A 16,820-nucleotide genomic window follows, 5' to 3' on the forward strand; every position below is an offset into this window, starting at 1 on the left:
TTATGCTCAATGGTCTGATTTTAACTCACCCGACGTTAATCAATGCACATTGCTTTAGATCACATTCGTGATTTACCATTTAATTAACTGGTAACCTCAAAATTCGTGGCCTGTCTTCCCATTCACCCCGCTTTTGACTATTGTGCCCTTTTATAATTCTGAAAACTAATCAGCACTTTTTAACAATGTTTATAATCCTATAAGTCTAGATGTATCCAAAGGTGAAGTATGTAAAAAGCAGCAAAATATTTATTTCAAAGACTTCACTTCTGTTTCCTGAATCTAAAGAAAGGCAACATGCTGCTTTTTAATCATAGGATGGAGAATTTTAAAGAACTGTTTGGGCCAGGCACAGTGGCTCATACTTGTAATCCTCGCACTTTGGGAGGCCGAGGTGGGTGGATCACAAGGTCAGGAGATCGAGACCATCCTGGCCAACATGGTGAAACCCTGTCTCTACTAAAAATATAAAAATTAGCCGGGTGTGGTGGCACGTGCCTGTAATCCCAGCTACTTGGGAAGCTGAGGCAGGAGAATCACTTGAACCAGGGAGTTGGAGGTTGCAGTGAGCTAAGATTGCACTACTGCACTCCAGCCTGGTGACAGAACGAGACTCTGTCTTTAAAAAAAAAAACTGATAAGCTATCAAAATGCAGCTGTTGTTTTGTTTTTGGTTCACTGTTTTCGTGGTTGTAACTAATATGTGGAAAGGCCCATTTCCAGGTTTGCGTAGAAGAGCCCAGAAAACAGAGTCTCAAGACCCCCCGCTCTGGACTGTCATAAGCTAGCGCCCGTGGTAAGCGGGACGAGACAAGCTCCCGAAGCCCACCAGCTTCCTGCTCCACTCAGCTCCGTCCAGTCGACCTGAACCCACCCAGTCCAGCTGTCTGTGGGAATGGTGATGTTCTTAAGGACAGACTGACACCTTACTTGTCAGTGTTCCTCTGGGCCCCATTTGGCAGCTCCCGTATCTTTTGTTATGTTGCTTTTAAAGATATGATGCTTTATTGTTTTAACTCTTGGTGACAGTAGATGCTCTCTGGAGTGCAGACAAGGCACACGTGTCTTCATAGTCTGGGCTGGGTGGGAGCCAGTCACCCTGCGGATCGAGAGAGGGGGTAGGGTCTTCTTCAAATGGCAGTTTTACTCCAAATGGCAGATTTTACAAGAGTTGGTTATTTTTTACAATGGTTTAGGTTGTTAAGTCTCCTTTGTATGTGAGGTAGTTTTTTCAACATCTAAAATATTTGTTTTAGCCTTCAAAACCAACTTACCAACCTCAGTCCAGCTGGGAAGGCAGCGTTGATTATGGCAGTTTGTCAAGAATATATGGACCCGGAAATACTTTCTCTCTCTGTCCACCTGGTAGATAAATTGTCCTGTTGAGAATTTTTAGATCTGGACTGGAACTGCCAGGACCACCGCCTCCAGGGAGTCGCTGGGCACCTGGAGGTATTGTCGATGCCTCTCCCCCATCTTTAAAAATTTGGCTTTTCTGAGGCCATTATTATTTTAAGAATGATGAGGATTGATAAGGGTCCCATGACCAGCATTATGAAAATGCGAGAGTGGGAAGGACACAGTGTGAGACTTCCACTAGAAAAAAGTGAAAGTTAGGGTTAGGACATCCTTTTTTAAAAATTACACATTTAGTCCGTTTTGGTTTTTGGAATCAGGCCAGGCGCAGTGGCTCACATATGGAATCCCAGCACTTTGGGAGGCCGAGGTGGGAGGATCACTTGAGCCCAGGAGTTCGAGACCAGCCTAGGCAACATAGCAAGACCCTGTCTGTATACGAAATTTAAAAATTAGTTCATCGTGGTGGCATACACCTGTAGTCCCAGCTACTCTGCAGGCTGAGGTGAGAGGATTGCTTGAACCCAAGAGGTTGAGGCTGCAGTGAGCTGTGATCTCACCACTGCATTCCAGCCTGGGTGACAGAGTTAGATTCCACCCCCTCCCACCCTCGCAAAAAAAAAAGATGCAATCAAAGAGCCTTTTGGCCAGCAATGGCAGCAGCAGCGGCGGGCAGTCTGCCCAAGTGTCTTAGGAACCAAAAGCAAATAAAAGTGTTTCCATATATGCCACCAGCCAAGTAGCCATCCTAATTCAGAAAGAAGCTAGACTTTGAGTGGCATGGTGTATCCGTTTCAGTATTATTTCCTAAAATGAGAAGCCCCTGTGTTGACAAGATCCAGGGGCTGGAGCCCAATGCCAAGCCTGTGTCGTCCCCAACGACCCTGCAGCTGCTCGCTCTGATGTGCCCTGTGCCATTCAAGGAGACGTGGTCCAGGAAAGTGAGCCTCATGGTTTTCAGAGAAGTCATTGTTCTGCTTACATTTTCATAAAACCTGTTTAAAATAGCTCCCTGTCTCAGGCTTTCAGCAGTAACAGTAAGCTGACTGGCAAGTTCGATGTTAGCTCCCGGGACACTCAGCAGCGATGGTGAGCATTTGGTTTTCTTAAGGCCCAGCAAGACTTCCAGGGACATCTCTGGTGAAGCCAGAATGGAGACACCAGTGACCTCAGGCTGAAAGTCACTCGACATTGGTCTCTTGTGTTGATAGGGAAGGAAATCACACATTCCTATTCCTTTAAATAACAAAACCACTAATTGCCACTCAATGCTAGAATATTTTGGGTCACCTAATCATAGATTTCTCAGGGCATCAATACTTAAATATAGGCTGATTATGCCCCAGTTCAAATGGGAACTATTAACTGAGTGCATTTCTTGCTTGCTGGGTTTCAACAGACATCAGCCAAAAGAACAAAAGAGATGTCAGGACAGATTCCAGGAGTGTCGGAGCACATGTGTGGCACCCGCTCCCTCTGGCAGCAAATGCAGGAAGTCGCCAAATTTACCCACTCTTCAAGAAGTCATTGTTTAAACATGGTTTTTCATTTTCTCAACTTTTAATAGCAAAAAGTGCCAAAGTCCTCAGAGACCAAACAGCCTTGGTCTACCGTGCTGACCAGGGTGAAGGCATGGCGAGGGGCTCCTCCCAGACGTGCCTCTTGTGTGCCAGCTGACTGTGGCTCGGGAGCAGACACAGGCCTCCCCACTGTCCAGGGGAGCCCGGCGGCGCATGCCCCCTCTCCCACCTCCTGGCACTTCCAGCTGGGTGTCCCACATGTTGGATTCTGTCCCCACCACACTTCCAGAGGCCGGAGAACTGTGCAGGCCTAAGGCCGTTTGGATGAATTGTTAAAACAAGATGCTTCCAGTTACAGCAGCAGGAGCGGGACTGGGAGCACGGGCTGATGGCTGCTGGTGCCTTTCTTCCCACCTCGCTTGCCTGTTTCCACTTGACGTTTCCTCCAGCTCCGATGAGAAGAGTATAAAGCATCTTCCTAACGGGTGTGTCTGCTATACGAACATAATGGACGTGAAGTGGGGCAGAAACCCAGAACTCAGCATTCAAGGATGCCAGGAGAGCTGTCCCTGTTTTAAAGAGCTGCGTTTTGTTTTGTTTTGCATTTTAAGAGCAGAGAAGGTACCCTTCTGCTGCGCTGACGCATTTCTTACACTGGGCCATTTTAGACCCCCAGGGAAACAGCCTTCCTGGAGCATTGTCTGGAGGTTCCAGGGACAGGGCAGCCTCCCAGAGCTGAGCAAGAGCTCAAGGCACAAATGAGAGATTTGCTATACCGTGAGAAGTCAACAACTTAGCCACCACTTCCCCGCAATGGACCATGTAACGAATACCTCAGCAGGCCCTGCAAAAGGCCGTGCTAGAGCTGAGGCACACACCCTGCGGCCTCTGTAGTTAGGGCAGGTGGGATGGAGACTCCTTGAGTGTGCACACCTGAGCCTGCCCACACACAGGGGAGCAGCATCTCGTATGACGTCTGGAAGGCACTTCGGTTGTGTAAAGGGAGCCTTGAAGATACGTGCAAAAGGCGCTACCCCAATTTGGTGAAACTGACATTGGGCACGTCTTGGGCTTAGGAGAAGCAGCCGATGGTCCCGGCCTGCAGTGACAAACCCCCGTCCCTGCACCGCCCCCAGCACCCCCTCTCCTCTTCACCTCTTCCTGCTGGCCATGTGGAAGCCACTTCCTCAGAGAGACCCTACCAGATGCGGATGGAAACAGATGCACCAAAGCAAGCCTTGATGAAACCGCGACCTCCTAAGGTCTGTCCCTCTGAGCTTGCACCTGTGCCTCTCTGTGTTTGCTTCCAAGCACTTCCCACCTCAAATTCCCATTTTCAAACCACTGTAGCTCTGGGCACATCTGATACTTACCAGCCGCATACATGATGGAGGGTTTTTTGGTCCTCATCCAGTGGCCACACCTGTCTTTGAAATGTCTCACCGAACTCCAGTTTTAAAATAGATTCATTACTTCAACACAGCAAGCCCAATGCACCCAGCTAAGACAGGCTTGACCGACAGCCTGGCCTTTGGTGGGGGGCTTCCTGGGGCCTGGGGAAAGTTGGCCACCTTCAACAGTTGGTACCTCTTCAACAGTGTGGCCTTTCAAAACGCAGATGCCACCAGGAGAACATGCCCACAGCTCACCACCTATGGATGCCATGGTTCTGGGCAGCTTTCAAAGCAGGTTCCTATGGTCTCCTCAGCTGTTTGAGGGGGAGTAACAGCAAATCAGCCTCCATTTTCAAATGAAAACACCAGCTTCCAGATGTAGGGCCTGCTGGGTGTTGCTAGCCGCCGGGCCCCAGGCACGGTGCACTTTCTCCACCTCCTGCAGCCTCCCTGTTGTTTCCAGACACTTAAACCTGGTGAGTGCAAGGACAGGTGACCCAGGGGCCTGCAGCCTTGTCCTCAGCTCCCATCTCCTGGACTGCCAGCCTCACCCTCTGCAGTTAGCATGGTTTGCCTGATGCAGGGATCCTGAGGGATTGCTTTTTAGACCTTCTTTCACATTCAGAAAAGTGGTATAGATTCAGGAGAGGCAAGAAAATTATGCTGTCCATAGAAGTCACCCATGAAGACTGATGCCACCACCTGAAGGCTCGTGATTATTAAAAAGTGTCCACGGGAACCTCTCGTCCACAGGAGGAGGTTTGTCTCAACATTTCCCATTTTTACGGCATTGGCATTGCCAAGCATGGGGAAGTATCCGCTCTTCTCATGTTAAAAGTGACCTAGCTTCTCTTAACTCGGTCCAAGCTGACTTGTTCAGCTGCACTGGAATTTCTTGCCAACCAAATATTTGCATCGAGCAAAGGGGACTGTGTGCACCTCCCTAATGGCAGCGATGATGGCTGCTGTCATTCGAGCCCATCTTCAGACGTCACAGTCTGGAAGTGAAATGTCCACAAATATCTGTGGCAGAAAAGGCTATAAGGACCACCCAGCTGTGCTGCAGCTTTGCAGAGCAAGGACGGTTGTGGCAAATAAATGATTAACCTGCCTCGACTGTGCTGAGGGCAACCAAGGCCATCTCACCAAAGGATTATTCGATAGCATTAAATCACCCTGTGACCTTCCTGCTTCTGAGTCCACGGCCTTTACCCAGGGCACGCACTCCTGAGAGGCCTTCTGCCTAGAAAGATCTACGACTGGGTTCCAACGGTTGAGGTCTAGGTTTTTGCTGGGATTTAGATGTTTTCAGGCACCATTTTGACAGCATTCAGGAAAATGGTCACTGACCCCATAGACTAGGGTAAGAATAAAGGCAATAAATTTGGTCTGACTCAGAATATAGGAGATCCATATATTTCTCTGGAAACCACAGTATACACTAAAATGTGAAATGGAAGGTTTTGTTAAAAAGAAAAAGAGAATGAGCTTCATGCTTTAATTACATAAGGATTTCCATTACGCTATTTCTGTGAAATGCAGCAGGTTCTTAAACGTTATTTCAGTGGCACGGGCTGGAAGCTTATCACAAAAAGCCATGTGGGTGGCCTTCTTATTAGAACAGAAAGAGACAGGCTGGTACCCAAGGCTGCTGCCTGCTCCGCCTTTGCCAGCTCTGGACATCTGAGGACATCCCCGCGGATCTGGAATGGAGCCGTCAACTGACCATTTGCTTCTCAGAATTTCAGTTTGAGACATGAGAGGTATAATCAGTTACTCTTCTCCCCCCAGAGAACCCCTTTTGTGAGGGGAGAGGAGCTATGGAATGTGGTTCAGCTGAAACACATTCAACTACATCCTTTTGGAGTCCTTTGCCAACAAAAACAGACCAATAGACCAGATGGTGTCCATGTTCAATATCATGTCTTGATGGACGCAGCTGATGACCTCAAATACTTGAGTGGTCTCATGGCTGTTAGATGGATTATTTGAAAAAAAAAAAGGAGAAAAAAATAATTGATTTTTATATCATAGACAGCAAACTAAGACCTGGGGAGGGGGGTCAGCTTTTATTTGATTTTATTTTTTTTTTAAGTGTGCTAGTTGGGTCAAATGTGAGAAGGAGGGAGTCTACCTGCCACCTCTTCTCTTGCCTCTCTCCTGCCCACACATCCAGCATCCAAAATCCATTCAGTTAATGAACTGATAAAGTGCCGTGCAAACTGGTGCACAAACAGGCCTCCAGTCCACGCACCCCGGCTCCTAGGAAAAGTGGCAACCAGGCGTGGGAGGGGCATGCTGCAGGCCTGGGACACAGTCGGGCACCTTCCCTGGACCCCCAGGCCTTGGCTGTGCCTCAAGTCAGAGAGGGTCAGCCTTCAGGCCCCGGAGAGGAGTGACTGGCCGATCATTTCACAATAAAATCACTCACTTTTGGCAACTTCATTTTTTTTAAGGCACAGTCAGTTCCTTTTTCATGTACCTCACAAAAGATGCAGACCATGTAGTACTCTTTTTGGTAAGATTACAGTGTTCATGTTAAATATCACTTCTTTCTACATTGTGTGGTAAAAAGAACTATGTTAATAGCTATATCTTAAATACTGTGATTTGAGTTTTTGAAAAATATCCTAATACAAATATTTTACTAACTTACAATCATTCATCTAATAACAAACATTTGGATTCTTTTGAAATCAGTGTTAATTGACTCATATTCTTAAAAGCCTGGCTCTTGACCCTATTGCAAACACAAAGGAAACTGAAATCAAACATCTAAAATACACTGCACACACACAGCTTTTCATTTCTCCTGAGCCATGCAGAATTTACCTTCAATGTGGAAATCTGTTCCCTTTACCACACTGCATATGCACAGAGCACAGGCGAGGCTATCTTTAGTCACTTCCACCAGCGAGGACTTGGACTCCAGGTTAGAGGCCGATTTCATACAACAGTGTTTCGCTAAAGACCCTTCACTATTCTTGTTTAGTAAATAGCTGTCTGCTCTTCAGGGAACTGTTACCTATAGGTTATTACCAAAGAACTTTGGCAATTGGCAATGTCCTGATGGAAATTCTTTGCACGTGCCAGTTCTCTGGCATCCTCCAGGTGGCCCAACCCAAAGCATAAAGCAGAAACCACAGACCCTGTGAGTCTCCCCATACCTTGTTTCCAATAACTTGGCAAAACTTCTCGGTGCATATTGGTTACACCCTCTGGGATCCATAATGCCATTAGGCTAAAACCCTAAGAGAGAGGGTTGACAGACACACACGCGAGAATGGGGCAGATCCCAGAGCAAGGCCTGGGCCCACGTGTGCTCTATTAGTGAGTGCCTTATACTCTCAGTATTTTGGGGCTTACAGCTTCTTATTTCTGCTAAACAGGTGCAGTTTCAAAGTAGGAACTGCCACACAGGCCCCAGCATCCTCTCTCCAACTTCATACCTCTCTCCTGGTGGGGGGAGTGGGCATCCAGGACCTCCGGAATCAAGGGTGTGCAGAGAAGGGCGAAAGTAATTTTTCTAGTCACTTGAACTGATTGGTTCCAGGCAATTAGAAAATGGCTATAAAATAACCTTAATTTTTAAAAAAATCTTGGGTCTTCGTTTTCCTATTAGGAGACTGAACTGACCACATGTATTGATTTATATCCTGAATATATGGGAACTTCTGTGTTTGGGATGTCCTACTGTAAGACTGATGAATGTACAGAGTTAATTTCAGGGTACAGTTTTGCCTTAATGGTTTTAAAAAATAAACTATTTTTTAAAATTTTTTGGTGAGTTTTGAGTGATGCTCTGAGATGGACTGTTTGGTCTAAAAGAACCAAGTCCCTAGCTGTGGGGTCCGCCCTCTGCCAGAACAGTCCCTGTGCCCCTCATGGAGGCTGTCTCCACCTGCAGAGTCCCTTTTGTGTCCTTCAGCGTACAGAATGGATCGAGGACCATGTGGCTCCAGAATACGACATCCTTTCATCTGAAGTCACATACAACAGGAACTTTTAAAGCAGTGAGCATCTTAAAATCCATCAGTGCACAAGTCAGTAAAAACTTTATTCATTCCTTCATGTGACAGTTGGCCTTGAGTAGTTACAAAGACAGAGCAGTTCCTGCCTCTCAGAATTCTAAGCAGACATTCCAGAGCTCACAGATCAGTGTCCCACCAGCTGCTACCCTGGAAGCTTCAGGGAGATGGGGAGCCTGGAGTAGGGGTGCTGCAGGAACCCCCGGCAGGCAGTGGGGCCAGGCTTCGCAGGCACCCAGGGCTGAGTTCGAGATGGCAGGGAGCAAGCAGGCAGGCAGCGGGATGGTCTTGAGGTGTGGGGTGAGGAAAGGAAGCCCACGGCATTCCTGACTTGGAGTCGAGGGAGACAGAACGGAGGGGCCCGAGCTGAAGCCAGAGCCTGAGGGAACTGGAGAGGCTAGAAGCCAGCACTCAGCTTCCCAGGAGACCCCAAGCATTGCTGGGCCAAGTGTCCTGGGAGAACGTCGGGTATCCAAATGTTTCAGTGGAAGATTCCTTTTCCAAACATGAGCTGGTTCTTTGGGTTTTTAATTATAAACATAATACATGGTCAAGGTTAAAAACATTTTCCAAGCACCACATAAGGATATGAAATAAAAATTCTATCCCCCTGTAGACCTTCCAGTCTGGCTCCAGAAGGCAGCTGCTGTCAGTGATTTTCCTTACAGAGAGACCATTGCAGCCACCTACAGTGTACCATGGCCCCAACACAGTGTGGCATCTCCCCCCACACGCACCTGCACACAGCCTCTTAGGAGCTGCCCCGCTGAAGGAGGTCATCCCTCTCAGTCACATCTGAGCAGCACTCACTCAGGCCTGGGCCCTGAGGGGCATGTGGGGGCACCTGGCCGGGTTCCTGGCTGTGTCTTGTCTGGCATCTGCCTTTGGGCTACCTTCTTGCTACAGCTCCCTGGGCCTGTGGCTGCTCCAAGCTGGACTCCAGCTCCCCTGGGCTGCAGTGCTGCTCCCAGTGGTCCAGAAACAAGGCCAGGCATGGTGGCTCCCAGCTCAGAAGCATCCCTGGCGCAGGCTGGCCCAGGAGCTGTGTGCAGGGTGCTGCCCGATGACCTAGCCCTAGTTGCACTCACGTCCGAGAACCGGGCTGGCTGGGGGTCCTCTTTGACGGAGCTTTCCTTTTCTCCAAGTCTTGCCGAATTTCCTGAGGAAAAGCACTGATGTTCTCCCGGACACAAGGGAGGCAGAATCTCTTGGAGTAGAACAAACTGCATTCCTGAAAGAAGGGGACAAGGATGGAGGCTGAGTATCCTGGGAACATGGTGCAGCTCCTCCCAGGGGCCAGCCCTTCCCACACTTGGGGGGCTGGGCTGGGGCCCCAGCATGCACAGTGTGGGCAGGTGGCCAAAGCTAGACCAGCAAGAGGGAGAGCCAGGCCTGAGGGCCTGGCAGGGTATCCAGGAGAAAAGCAATGCAGGCCTGGGCTACCCTGGGTGGGAACAGCTGGGATGGGACAGAAAGACTCTGGGGCCTGCTCTACTCCATCATGGGGCAGTGACAACAATGGAAAGCTGGAGCACAGGCCATGCCCAGAAAATCCCAGAGTCCTCCCCTCCCAGCTATCACAGCAGGAACAGTGGCCACCTGGTGCTGGGAGCGGCAGGGGACAGGAAGGACAGCCCCACAGACCAAAGACGCCATGGACGAGCCAGCTAGTCTGGGCAGGAGGCCAGAACTGTCCAGCCGTGTCCGCTCTCCTCTCTCTTACACATTAGAACTCCCGAGATTCATCATGGTGCACGGCACATGGCTAAGGATGACATTCCCCAGCCCCCTCTGTAACTGGGCATCGCCATGTGACTCAGTCTGGTCAGGGGTGTCAGCAACTGTGTGTGCCACGTCCTGGTCATGCCCTTTGAAGGAATGGACTGTGCTCTCACGTCCCTTCCCACTGCCTGGGATGCAGATACAATGGTGGGAGCTGCCACAGCCACAAGGGACCCAAATGGAGACTCTGCTGAAGACAACAGGGGTGCCCTTCCAGCCAAGGCCACCAGTTCTGGACTCATACAGGAGAATGTAAGTAAATAACTATTTGCTTTTACTTAGGCCACTCTTACTTGTGGTGTCTGTCTGTACTTAAAGCTTAGTGTGCTGGCAAACATAAGGCTGCCCTCCTGCAGTTCTTAGAAAAGACCCTTTGCCACGGAGATCCGCTCACTAACAACCTACTGTTTAAAAAAAGAAAGCTGCAGACTCGTGGTACCTGCGTGCGCCCACTACCCCCGCCACCCCACTGCTCACGAAGAGCAGCCCAAGGCCAAGGTGTTGCATTCAAGACCTTCACCTCCCCACCTAGCCCACCCACCTTTGCAGTCCTTCCTTTCCCAGCTTCTCCTGGACCGCCAGCTCCTCCATGAGCCTCAGAGACTCCCATGCCACACTGCGGAGGCTCCCCCTACACTGGCCCATCTCGTCCCCCCAGCTGTTGAAGCAGCTCCCCTTTGCGCGTGTTGACCTGTGGCAGATGCTCAGGGACTCTCAGACTCTGGGGTCACTCTGAGTACACTGGTCATGCTGTGAAAGCCACACTGCTCCACTTCCATCTGTCCTTGGGTTTTCAGCTACCCAGGTGAACCTGGCCCACCCAGCCTCTCTGAAGCTCAGTTCCCTCATCTATAAAATGGGTGGAATATAATACTGCTTTACCTGACTAAGGGGCAGGACTGAATGAAGCCTCAGCAGTAAAACAGGTCCCAAGCACAGGACCTGGCACACAACAAGTGCTCGTGAAAGGACAGTGCCTTCTCCTGGGAGATCCCTCCAAGAACATCTAGAAAGTAAGTCACCATCCTGGTGAGAGGGAGCACAAGGACTGTCTGCACTGTTGGTGGGAAGGGGAGGAACCCTGAGGGGCCACTGGGGTGGGTGCGGGGCCACCAAGCACCTATTTCCATTCCTACACCAGGCTGAGACCCTCTAACTGATCCTAGTTTGCCCTCTCACCTCTCCCCTTCATCAGCTGAGGGGTCCCATCTATAAAGGGGTGAACCAGCTGGTCCCTCTCTCCCAGCCCTCCCTACCCAGGGAGAGCTCCAGGACAACCACAGCAAGGACAGGTGGCCCCAGCCCACGCCGCTTACCCACCGGGCCCACACACACCAGCCTGCTGCACAAACTGCAGCGCGAGCCGAGGACCAGGAATCTGTCCTTGTCGGAGGTGAAGGGATCCTTCATGACATAGCTTTCCTCCAGGAGGCTGCAGGAGAGTGATACCAGCGTCAGAACAGCCCAAATCTCTGCTGTCAGAAAATCAGCCATGACCTATGGCCGGGCAGCAGCAGCCTGCACCTCTGCAGGGCCTGCATACCTGCGTGGGCTCATCAGGGCAGGGGACTAGGCCACCCGTGCTGCAGGGCAGTGACAGAAAGGATCAGCAATTGGGGGCCACACTGGCACTGAAATTGGACCTGCTCTCACCTCTGTAACAGCCATGGTAGAGAGAACCCCTTGTTCTCAGCCAAAAGCAGGGCTGCTGCAACATGGGCCCCCAGACCCTGACTGATACACCAGAGTGGGGGCACAAGGCTGCCATCTGAATACCCCAGGCCTCCCTACACCCCAAGCCACACCCTCACAGCCCCTGGAAGCCACCTGGCCTCACGCTACACATCAGAATGAGACCACAGGGTGACATGATGACACTCAGGCTCCTGGTCAGCAGAGGGACCACAGCCAGAAGGAAAAAGCCATGCCCCCGCCACTGTATCCCATGTGAGTAACACACCGGCTGGCTTTCCAACAAAGTGGCATTTGATGAAGGACAAGCTGGAGGTCAAGAGATAAGCCCCCGGACCCACTGGCTCTAATCCAGGTCTGCAAGGGACACAGGCCTCCCATTAAGAAAGTGTCACGGCAACGGTGCAGCCCCAAAGGGGGAGGCCACCACAGGTCCCCCAGCTGCTGAGCTGCTCCCCCACAGCTAGAGCAGGTATTGGACTCTGGGCTAGGTGTGGAGGAAGGTTCTGGAAGAGTCAGACCTCAAGCCTTCCCCAGGCCTCCAGAGATTACACCGGAAGCATTCAGAGCCTGGCCAGGGTGGGGCCTAAAGCTCCACACCCGAGCCAGTTGGCAGACCTAGGCACACCACCTACCAACCAGCACTGGGCACAGGCCTCCCCGGAACTGGCCCAAAAGGCGTGGACTCACACCATCGACTGGGTGTTGGGGGGCTTCTGTCCCACATAGATGTACGGAGCTGTCAAGGTACAGAGTTCACACTCAAACACTCCCAGAGGACGGCACTCTGCACGGGACGCCATCTGCAAGAACAAGAGATGGGGTGTCCCTGGGTCACAGGCTTTCTCAGGAATCCTGCCCCTTTCCCAGCTATGAAGACCCTAACGATATAGTCCTAGGACAGTTTCCTGCCTCCCCACTGTGCCCTTTTCTCTATCCCCAGCTGAAACAGGTTTTCACCGGTGCTCAGAGTGACAGGATTTGCCATCCATATTCCAATGGTTTAAGGTTTTTGTACTGCCAGAGAGAAGGATCCAGACAGGATCGAGCCAGAGCAGCCATCTCTTCTTCCAGGTCTGCACCATGGTAAAAGCTTTCTGGTCTCCTGCTCCGCCCCATTCTTAACCACAAGCCCCCAGTGAACGCTGGTGGAGAAGGGCCCAGAGTGGGTGCAAACTCTCCTGTTTCTGCTGCTCCTAGAAGCTCTATGCCCTCACACTAGTCCACACGTGGTATACAGCATTTCATTAAAACTGTTTTCTTGGCCGGGCCCAGTGGCTCATGCCTGTAATCCCAGCACTTTGGGAGGCCAAGGCGGGCGGATCACGAGGTTAGGAGATCGAGACCATCTAGCTAACATGGTGAAGCCCCGCCTCTACTAAAAATACAAAAAATTAGCCAGGCGTGGTGGCGGGCGCCTATAGTCTTAGCTACACAGGAGTCTGAGGCAGGAGAATGGCGTGAACCCGGGAGGCGGAGCTTGCAGTGAGCCGAGATCGCGTCACTGCACTCCAGCCTGGGAGACAGCGAGACTCCGTCTCAGAAAACAAACAAAAAAACTGTTTTCTTATCTGCTTGTATGGAACCCCCTTCTCATGTTCATGGTTGGGTCTTGGATGCCTCTCTTTCGTTAGATTTCTGGCTAAATGGCTGCCATCTGATGGGTCATCAAAAGTTACGATTTTGCTGATTACCCAGCTCCTTCTTTGACTATGGAATCAAGTACGACATTATCAGCTGGCCCCTAGCTCTTGGCTGTGACCTCCCCTCGCCTGAACTGAGCGTGGTGTATAAAGGCGTATTAAATGCGATGGGTTTCCCCACTGGGTGTCCACAGATGCAACTCCAGGAAGCATGGGTTACCAATGACTTTAAAAGTTACAGTCTGGCCTGGTGCGGTTGCTCATACCTGTAATCCCAGCACTCTGGTAGCCAGAGGCGGGCGGATTACCTGAGGTCAGGAGTTCAAGACCAACCTAGCCAACATGGTGAAACCCCATCTCTACTAAAAGTACAAAAATTAGCCGAGCATAGTGGCGGGTACCTGTAATCCCAGCTACTTAGGAGGCTGAAGCAGGGGAATCACTTGAACCTAGGAGGAGGAGGTTGCAGTGAGCCGAGATTGTGCCACTGTACTCCAGCCTGGGCGACAGGGCGAGACTCCTTGTCAAAAAAAAATAAAAATAAAAATAAAATAAAATATTAGCTGGGCGTGGGGGCGGGCGCCTCTAATCTCAGCTACTCAGGAGACTGAGGTAGGAGAATCGCTTGAGCCCGGGGGGGCGGAGGTTGCGGTGAGCCGAGATCGCGCCACTGCATTCCAGCCTGGGCGACAGAGCAACACTCTGTCTCAAAACAAAAGTTACGATCGATCGCGGGTGTGCGTGAACCTGATCCCGCTTCTCTTCTGCACACCCGGGCGTCCTAGGCCCCTACCGAGGCTCCTGGGGGCGGTGCCTGTGAACAGGGACGGCTGAGCGGGTCCGGGGGTGCTGGTGGTCCCCGCGAGCCTCCGCGTGCCCTCTCTCGCCCCAGCGCTGCCCGAGGTCAGGGGGGACAGTCCCGTGAGGCCCACACCCCGCTTCTCGGTCCCGTCCCCAAAGCTGAGAGCGGCTGCGCCGACTCCTGGCGCTTGGAACCCAGCAGGCCACGCCGGCGCGGAACTCAGTCCCGGCGAGCGGGAGGCGCCCTGAAGCAGCGCAGGGCCGGGCCACAGCACGCGCGCCCCCGTCAGTCCGCCACCTCGAACTCACCGCCGCCCGCGTCGCACCGCTCCGCGTCCAAGGCGCCTGGGCGGCCCCGCCCCACGGCGGCCCGGCCAACCCCGGTGTAGTCGCAGACGCAGGCGCGGAGCGGGGGGCGGGACCTCGCGGTGGATTTCCGCCTCCGCCTTGCCTTTCCGGTCGCCGCAGTCCCCTTCGAGGGTTCTGGTTCTGAGCTTCGGGGCAGTCCGCGAGGCTGGGCTCCGTGCTGAGGGGCGTCGCGTCTGGCCGTGCGCGGGCCTGGCCTGCTGTCCTCGCCGCTGCGAGGCGCTCAGCTTCTTTCTGAGTGTTCCACCGGGTTCGACAGGGTGGAGGTCGCCGGCGCGAGGCTCCCGGATAGCTGAGGGGCGCGAGGGCGCCTCCAGTCTCCCACCCGCTCTCCCGTGCCGCGGACTAGGCTGCCACTCTGCCCCACCGGGACATCTGCCCCCGCACGCAGGAGGGGGTGTGTCGGCCCAACCAGGTCTCAGGACCTGCCCTTGCTCCTCCAAAGCCCACGTCGCCTGCGGCGCCCCTCGGGTCTGCGCCGCGTTCTCCTTTAGCCTCCCGGGCCTCTCCGCTGCCCCTCGCCCCCAGGCACCAGCCACACCTACTTCCCTCTGTTCCCGCCCGTGGCCTCTGACACGCCGTGCCCTAGACCCGAAATGCCCGCCCCACTCCTGGAGCCTCCGGTGTGTGAGAGGCACCTTTCCCTGGGGTCAGGGGCCCGGACTCTGAAGCCGGCCTGGCTTTGCCTGTGAGCCCCAATCCTCCCAGCTGGAGTCCCTCGCCCCAGCCGCAGCGGGCCTTCACCTGTGCTTTGGGGACGACAGGGTGGCCGCCCTCCTTCCCCCAAAGATTTGAGGGTTTTGCTCCACGCGGGAGAAGGTCTGCTTGTGCCACCAGCCCGCATCGTTTCACATGCTGTTGCGTTACGGGGCCCTCTGTGACCTTTCCCTAGGCCGAGGGATGTTTCGTCTCTGTTCCTGAGAGACCAGAATTTATTCTTGGTTTGTCAAGCCACATTTGTAGGAATGTTGCCAAGTTGCAGCAGGCTGGGGGTCTGGGACTTGCTCCTTCGGCTAATTGAGAAGTAAGGATATAGAAGGCATTTTAGCACTAATGGAAACCAGAACCACTCTTAGACCTGGGCAAGAGGGGCCCCAGAAATTAGCAAGCAATTAGCAAGCAGCTGGATTTCGATGACCTCCACTGTGCTTAGAGCAACGGCATTCGATTCGTTGGATCATTTCAAAGATGACGTACTGGGTTGTTCTTGTTTTTGTTTCTGGAGATGTCTAAAGATGGAACATCTTGAAGCATTTTGAATTTGACCTGTGACTACCCTCAGATACAATGTTGGTAACCCCATGAGTGCTGTTAAAGCAGTTTGACTTATTTTAGACAGGTTAACACATGAGATGCATTAAAAGAGTTAAGTAAAATAATAGGCAGCATTCAAAGAGCAATGGTAGATCAGGGTGTAGATTGTCCTGAAGAGAGAGATTCAAACAAAGTGAGGAACCTACCGCAGTTTTCAGTTTTCTTGATAATACCCCAGCAACGTAAAAGAAAAACGTAAGAAATCCTATATGGATCTAAATGTAAGAAACGATGATAATGGTGAAATAATAACATTATTTTATATAATTAAAATATTGTGTAATGTTTTCTGCAATCATGATAATTTTTCATATGCACCCTTTCTACAGGGTTTAAACATGCTATCAACAGTCATGGTTCAGTTCTACATATAAAGCTTTAAGAATTTATTCATAATTCGTTACCACTCTCAGCAGAGTCAAATTTCTCCCGATTGAAATAACTAAAAACTATCTGAAAGTATACTGACTCAGGAAAGTTTGTCTAATTTGGTACTACTGTCAAAAGAATGCAATTGCGTGAAAATCTTCATTAGTCATTCTTCTGAAATGAAGACAAGAAAAACATTTACAGAAGAAATAACAATTTATGGATTATGTGATTATGTATGTCTTTATTACCCATCCAAGCATTAGTGGCCCATCAACATAATACCTAGAGGTACACAATAAAAATTAGCTATCTTTAATATTTTGCCAATCTTCAGCTATATTAAAACCATAGTTTTACACGTAATTTTGAATTCTGTTTTGTGAAGGTGTATTTGTCCAGGTAAGTGGATATAAATATTTTATGTAACAGTTTGTAAGCTTTTAAATATTTAGACATACAGAGATTTGTAGTCCTGCCTAGGCTCCACAGATGCTAGGGGTGGGCTCGCTGGGAAAAATGCATATATGTTGTGGCAATACTTATAAAATGTTG

The 16,820-nt window shown here is 51.1% G+C and overlaps 2 protein-coding genes across 12 annotated transcripts in view; one reads left to right on the top strand and one right to left on the bottom strand.

Annotated features, from left to right (window-relative positions):
- PPARA (peroxisome proliferator activated receptor alpha) overlaps positions 1-8,049 on the top strand; it is a 99,985-nt gene extending 91,936 nt beyond the window's left edge. The window contains exon 8 of the mRNA XM_003779575.5: positions 1-8,049. This exon is cut by the window's left edge and continues 491 nt beyond it. The gene's annotated coding sequence lies outside the window, so the exon portion shown is untranslated.
- A 251-nt stretch (positions 8,050-8,300) lies between these two features.
- On the bottom strand, positions 8,301-14,643 carry CDPF1 (cysteine rich DPF motif domain containing 1). 11 transcript variants are annotated; one of them, XM_063723115.1, is made up of 5 exons: positions 14,526-14,622; positions 13,817-13,935; positions 12,463-12,575; positions 11,401-11,512; positions 8,301-9,529 (listed from the first exon to the last, which is right to left on the bottom strand). In XM_063723115.1, exons 3-5 carry the CDS (start codon positions 12,573-12,575, stop codon positions 9,383-9,385), a joined length of 372 nt encoding a protein of 123 aa, XP_063579185.1. In that variant the 5' UTR covers positions 13,817-13,935; positions 14,526-14,622; the 3' UTR covers positions 8,301-9,382. The 11 variants fall into 11 exon arrangements, with proteins under 11 accessions (XP_063579185.1, XP_054399780.1, XP_054399784.1 ...); XM_054543805.1 differs by having other exon boundaries at positions 11,397-11,512; XM_054543809.2 differs by having other exon boundaries at positions 13,817-13,864; positions 14,526-14,588.
- Positions 14,644-16,820: the final 2,177 nt, after the last annotated feature.

The sequence above is a fragment of the Pongo abelii genome, chromosome 23 (assembly GCF_028885655.2).
Source record: "Pongo abelii isolate AG06213 chromosome 23, NHGRI_mPonAbe1-v2.0_pri, whole genome shotgun sequence".
NCBI lineage: Eukaryota > Metazoa > Chordata > Mammalia > Primates > Hominidae > Pongo > Pongo abelii.

Coding starts and splice junctions, on each gene's coding strand:
- CDPF1 (XM_009234483.2), bottom strand. CDS start 12,575: ATGGCGTCCCGTGCAGAGTGCCGTCCTCTGGGAGTGTTTGAGTGTGAA. Junction 11,513..12,462: donor CCCAACACCCAGTCGATGGT/GTGAGTCCACGC, acceptor ACTCTCCTGCAG/CCTCCTGGAGGAAAGCTATG. Junction 9,530..11,396: donor GGTGTGTGTGGGCCCGGTGG/GTAAGCGGCGTG, acceptor CCCTTCTTTCAG/GAATGCAGTTTGTTCTACTC.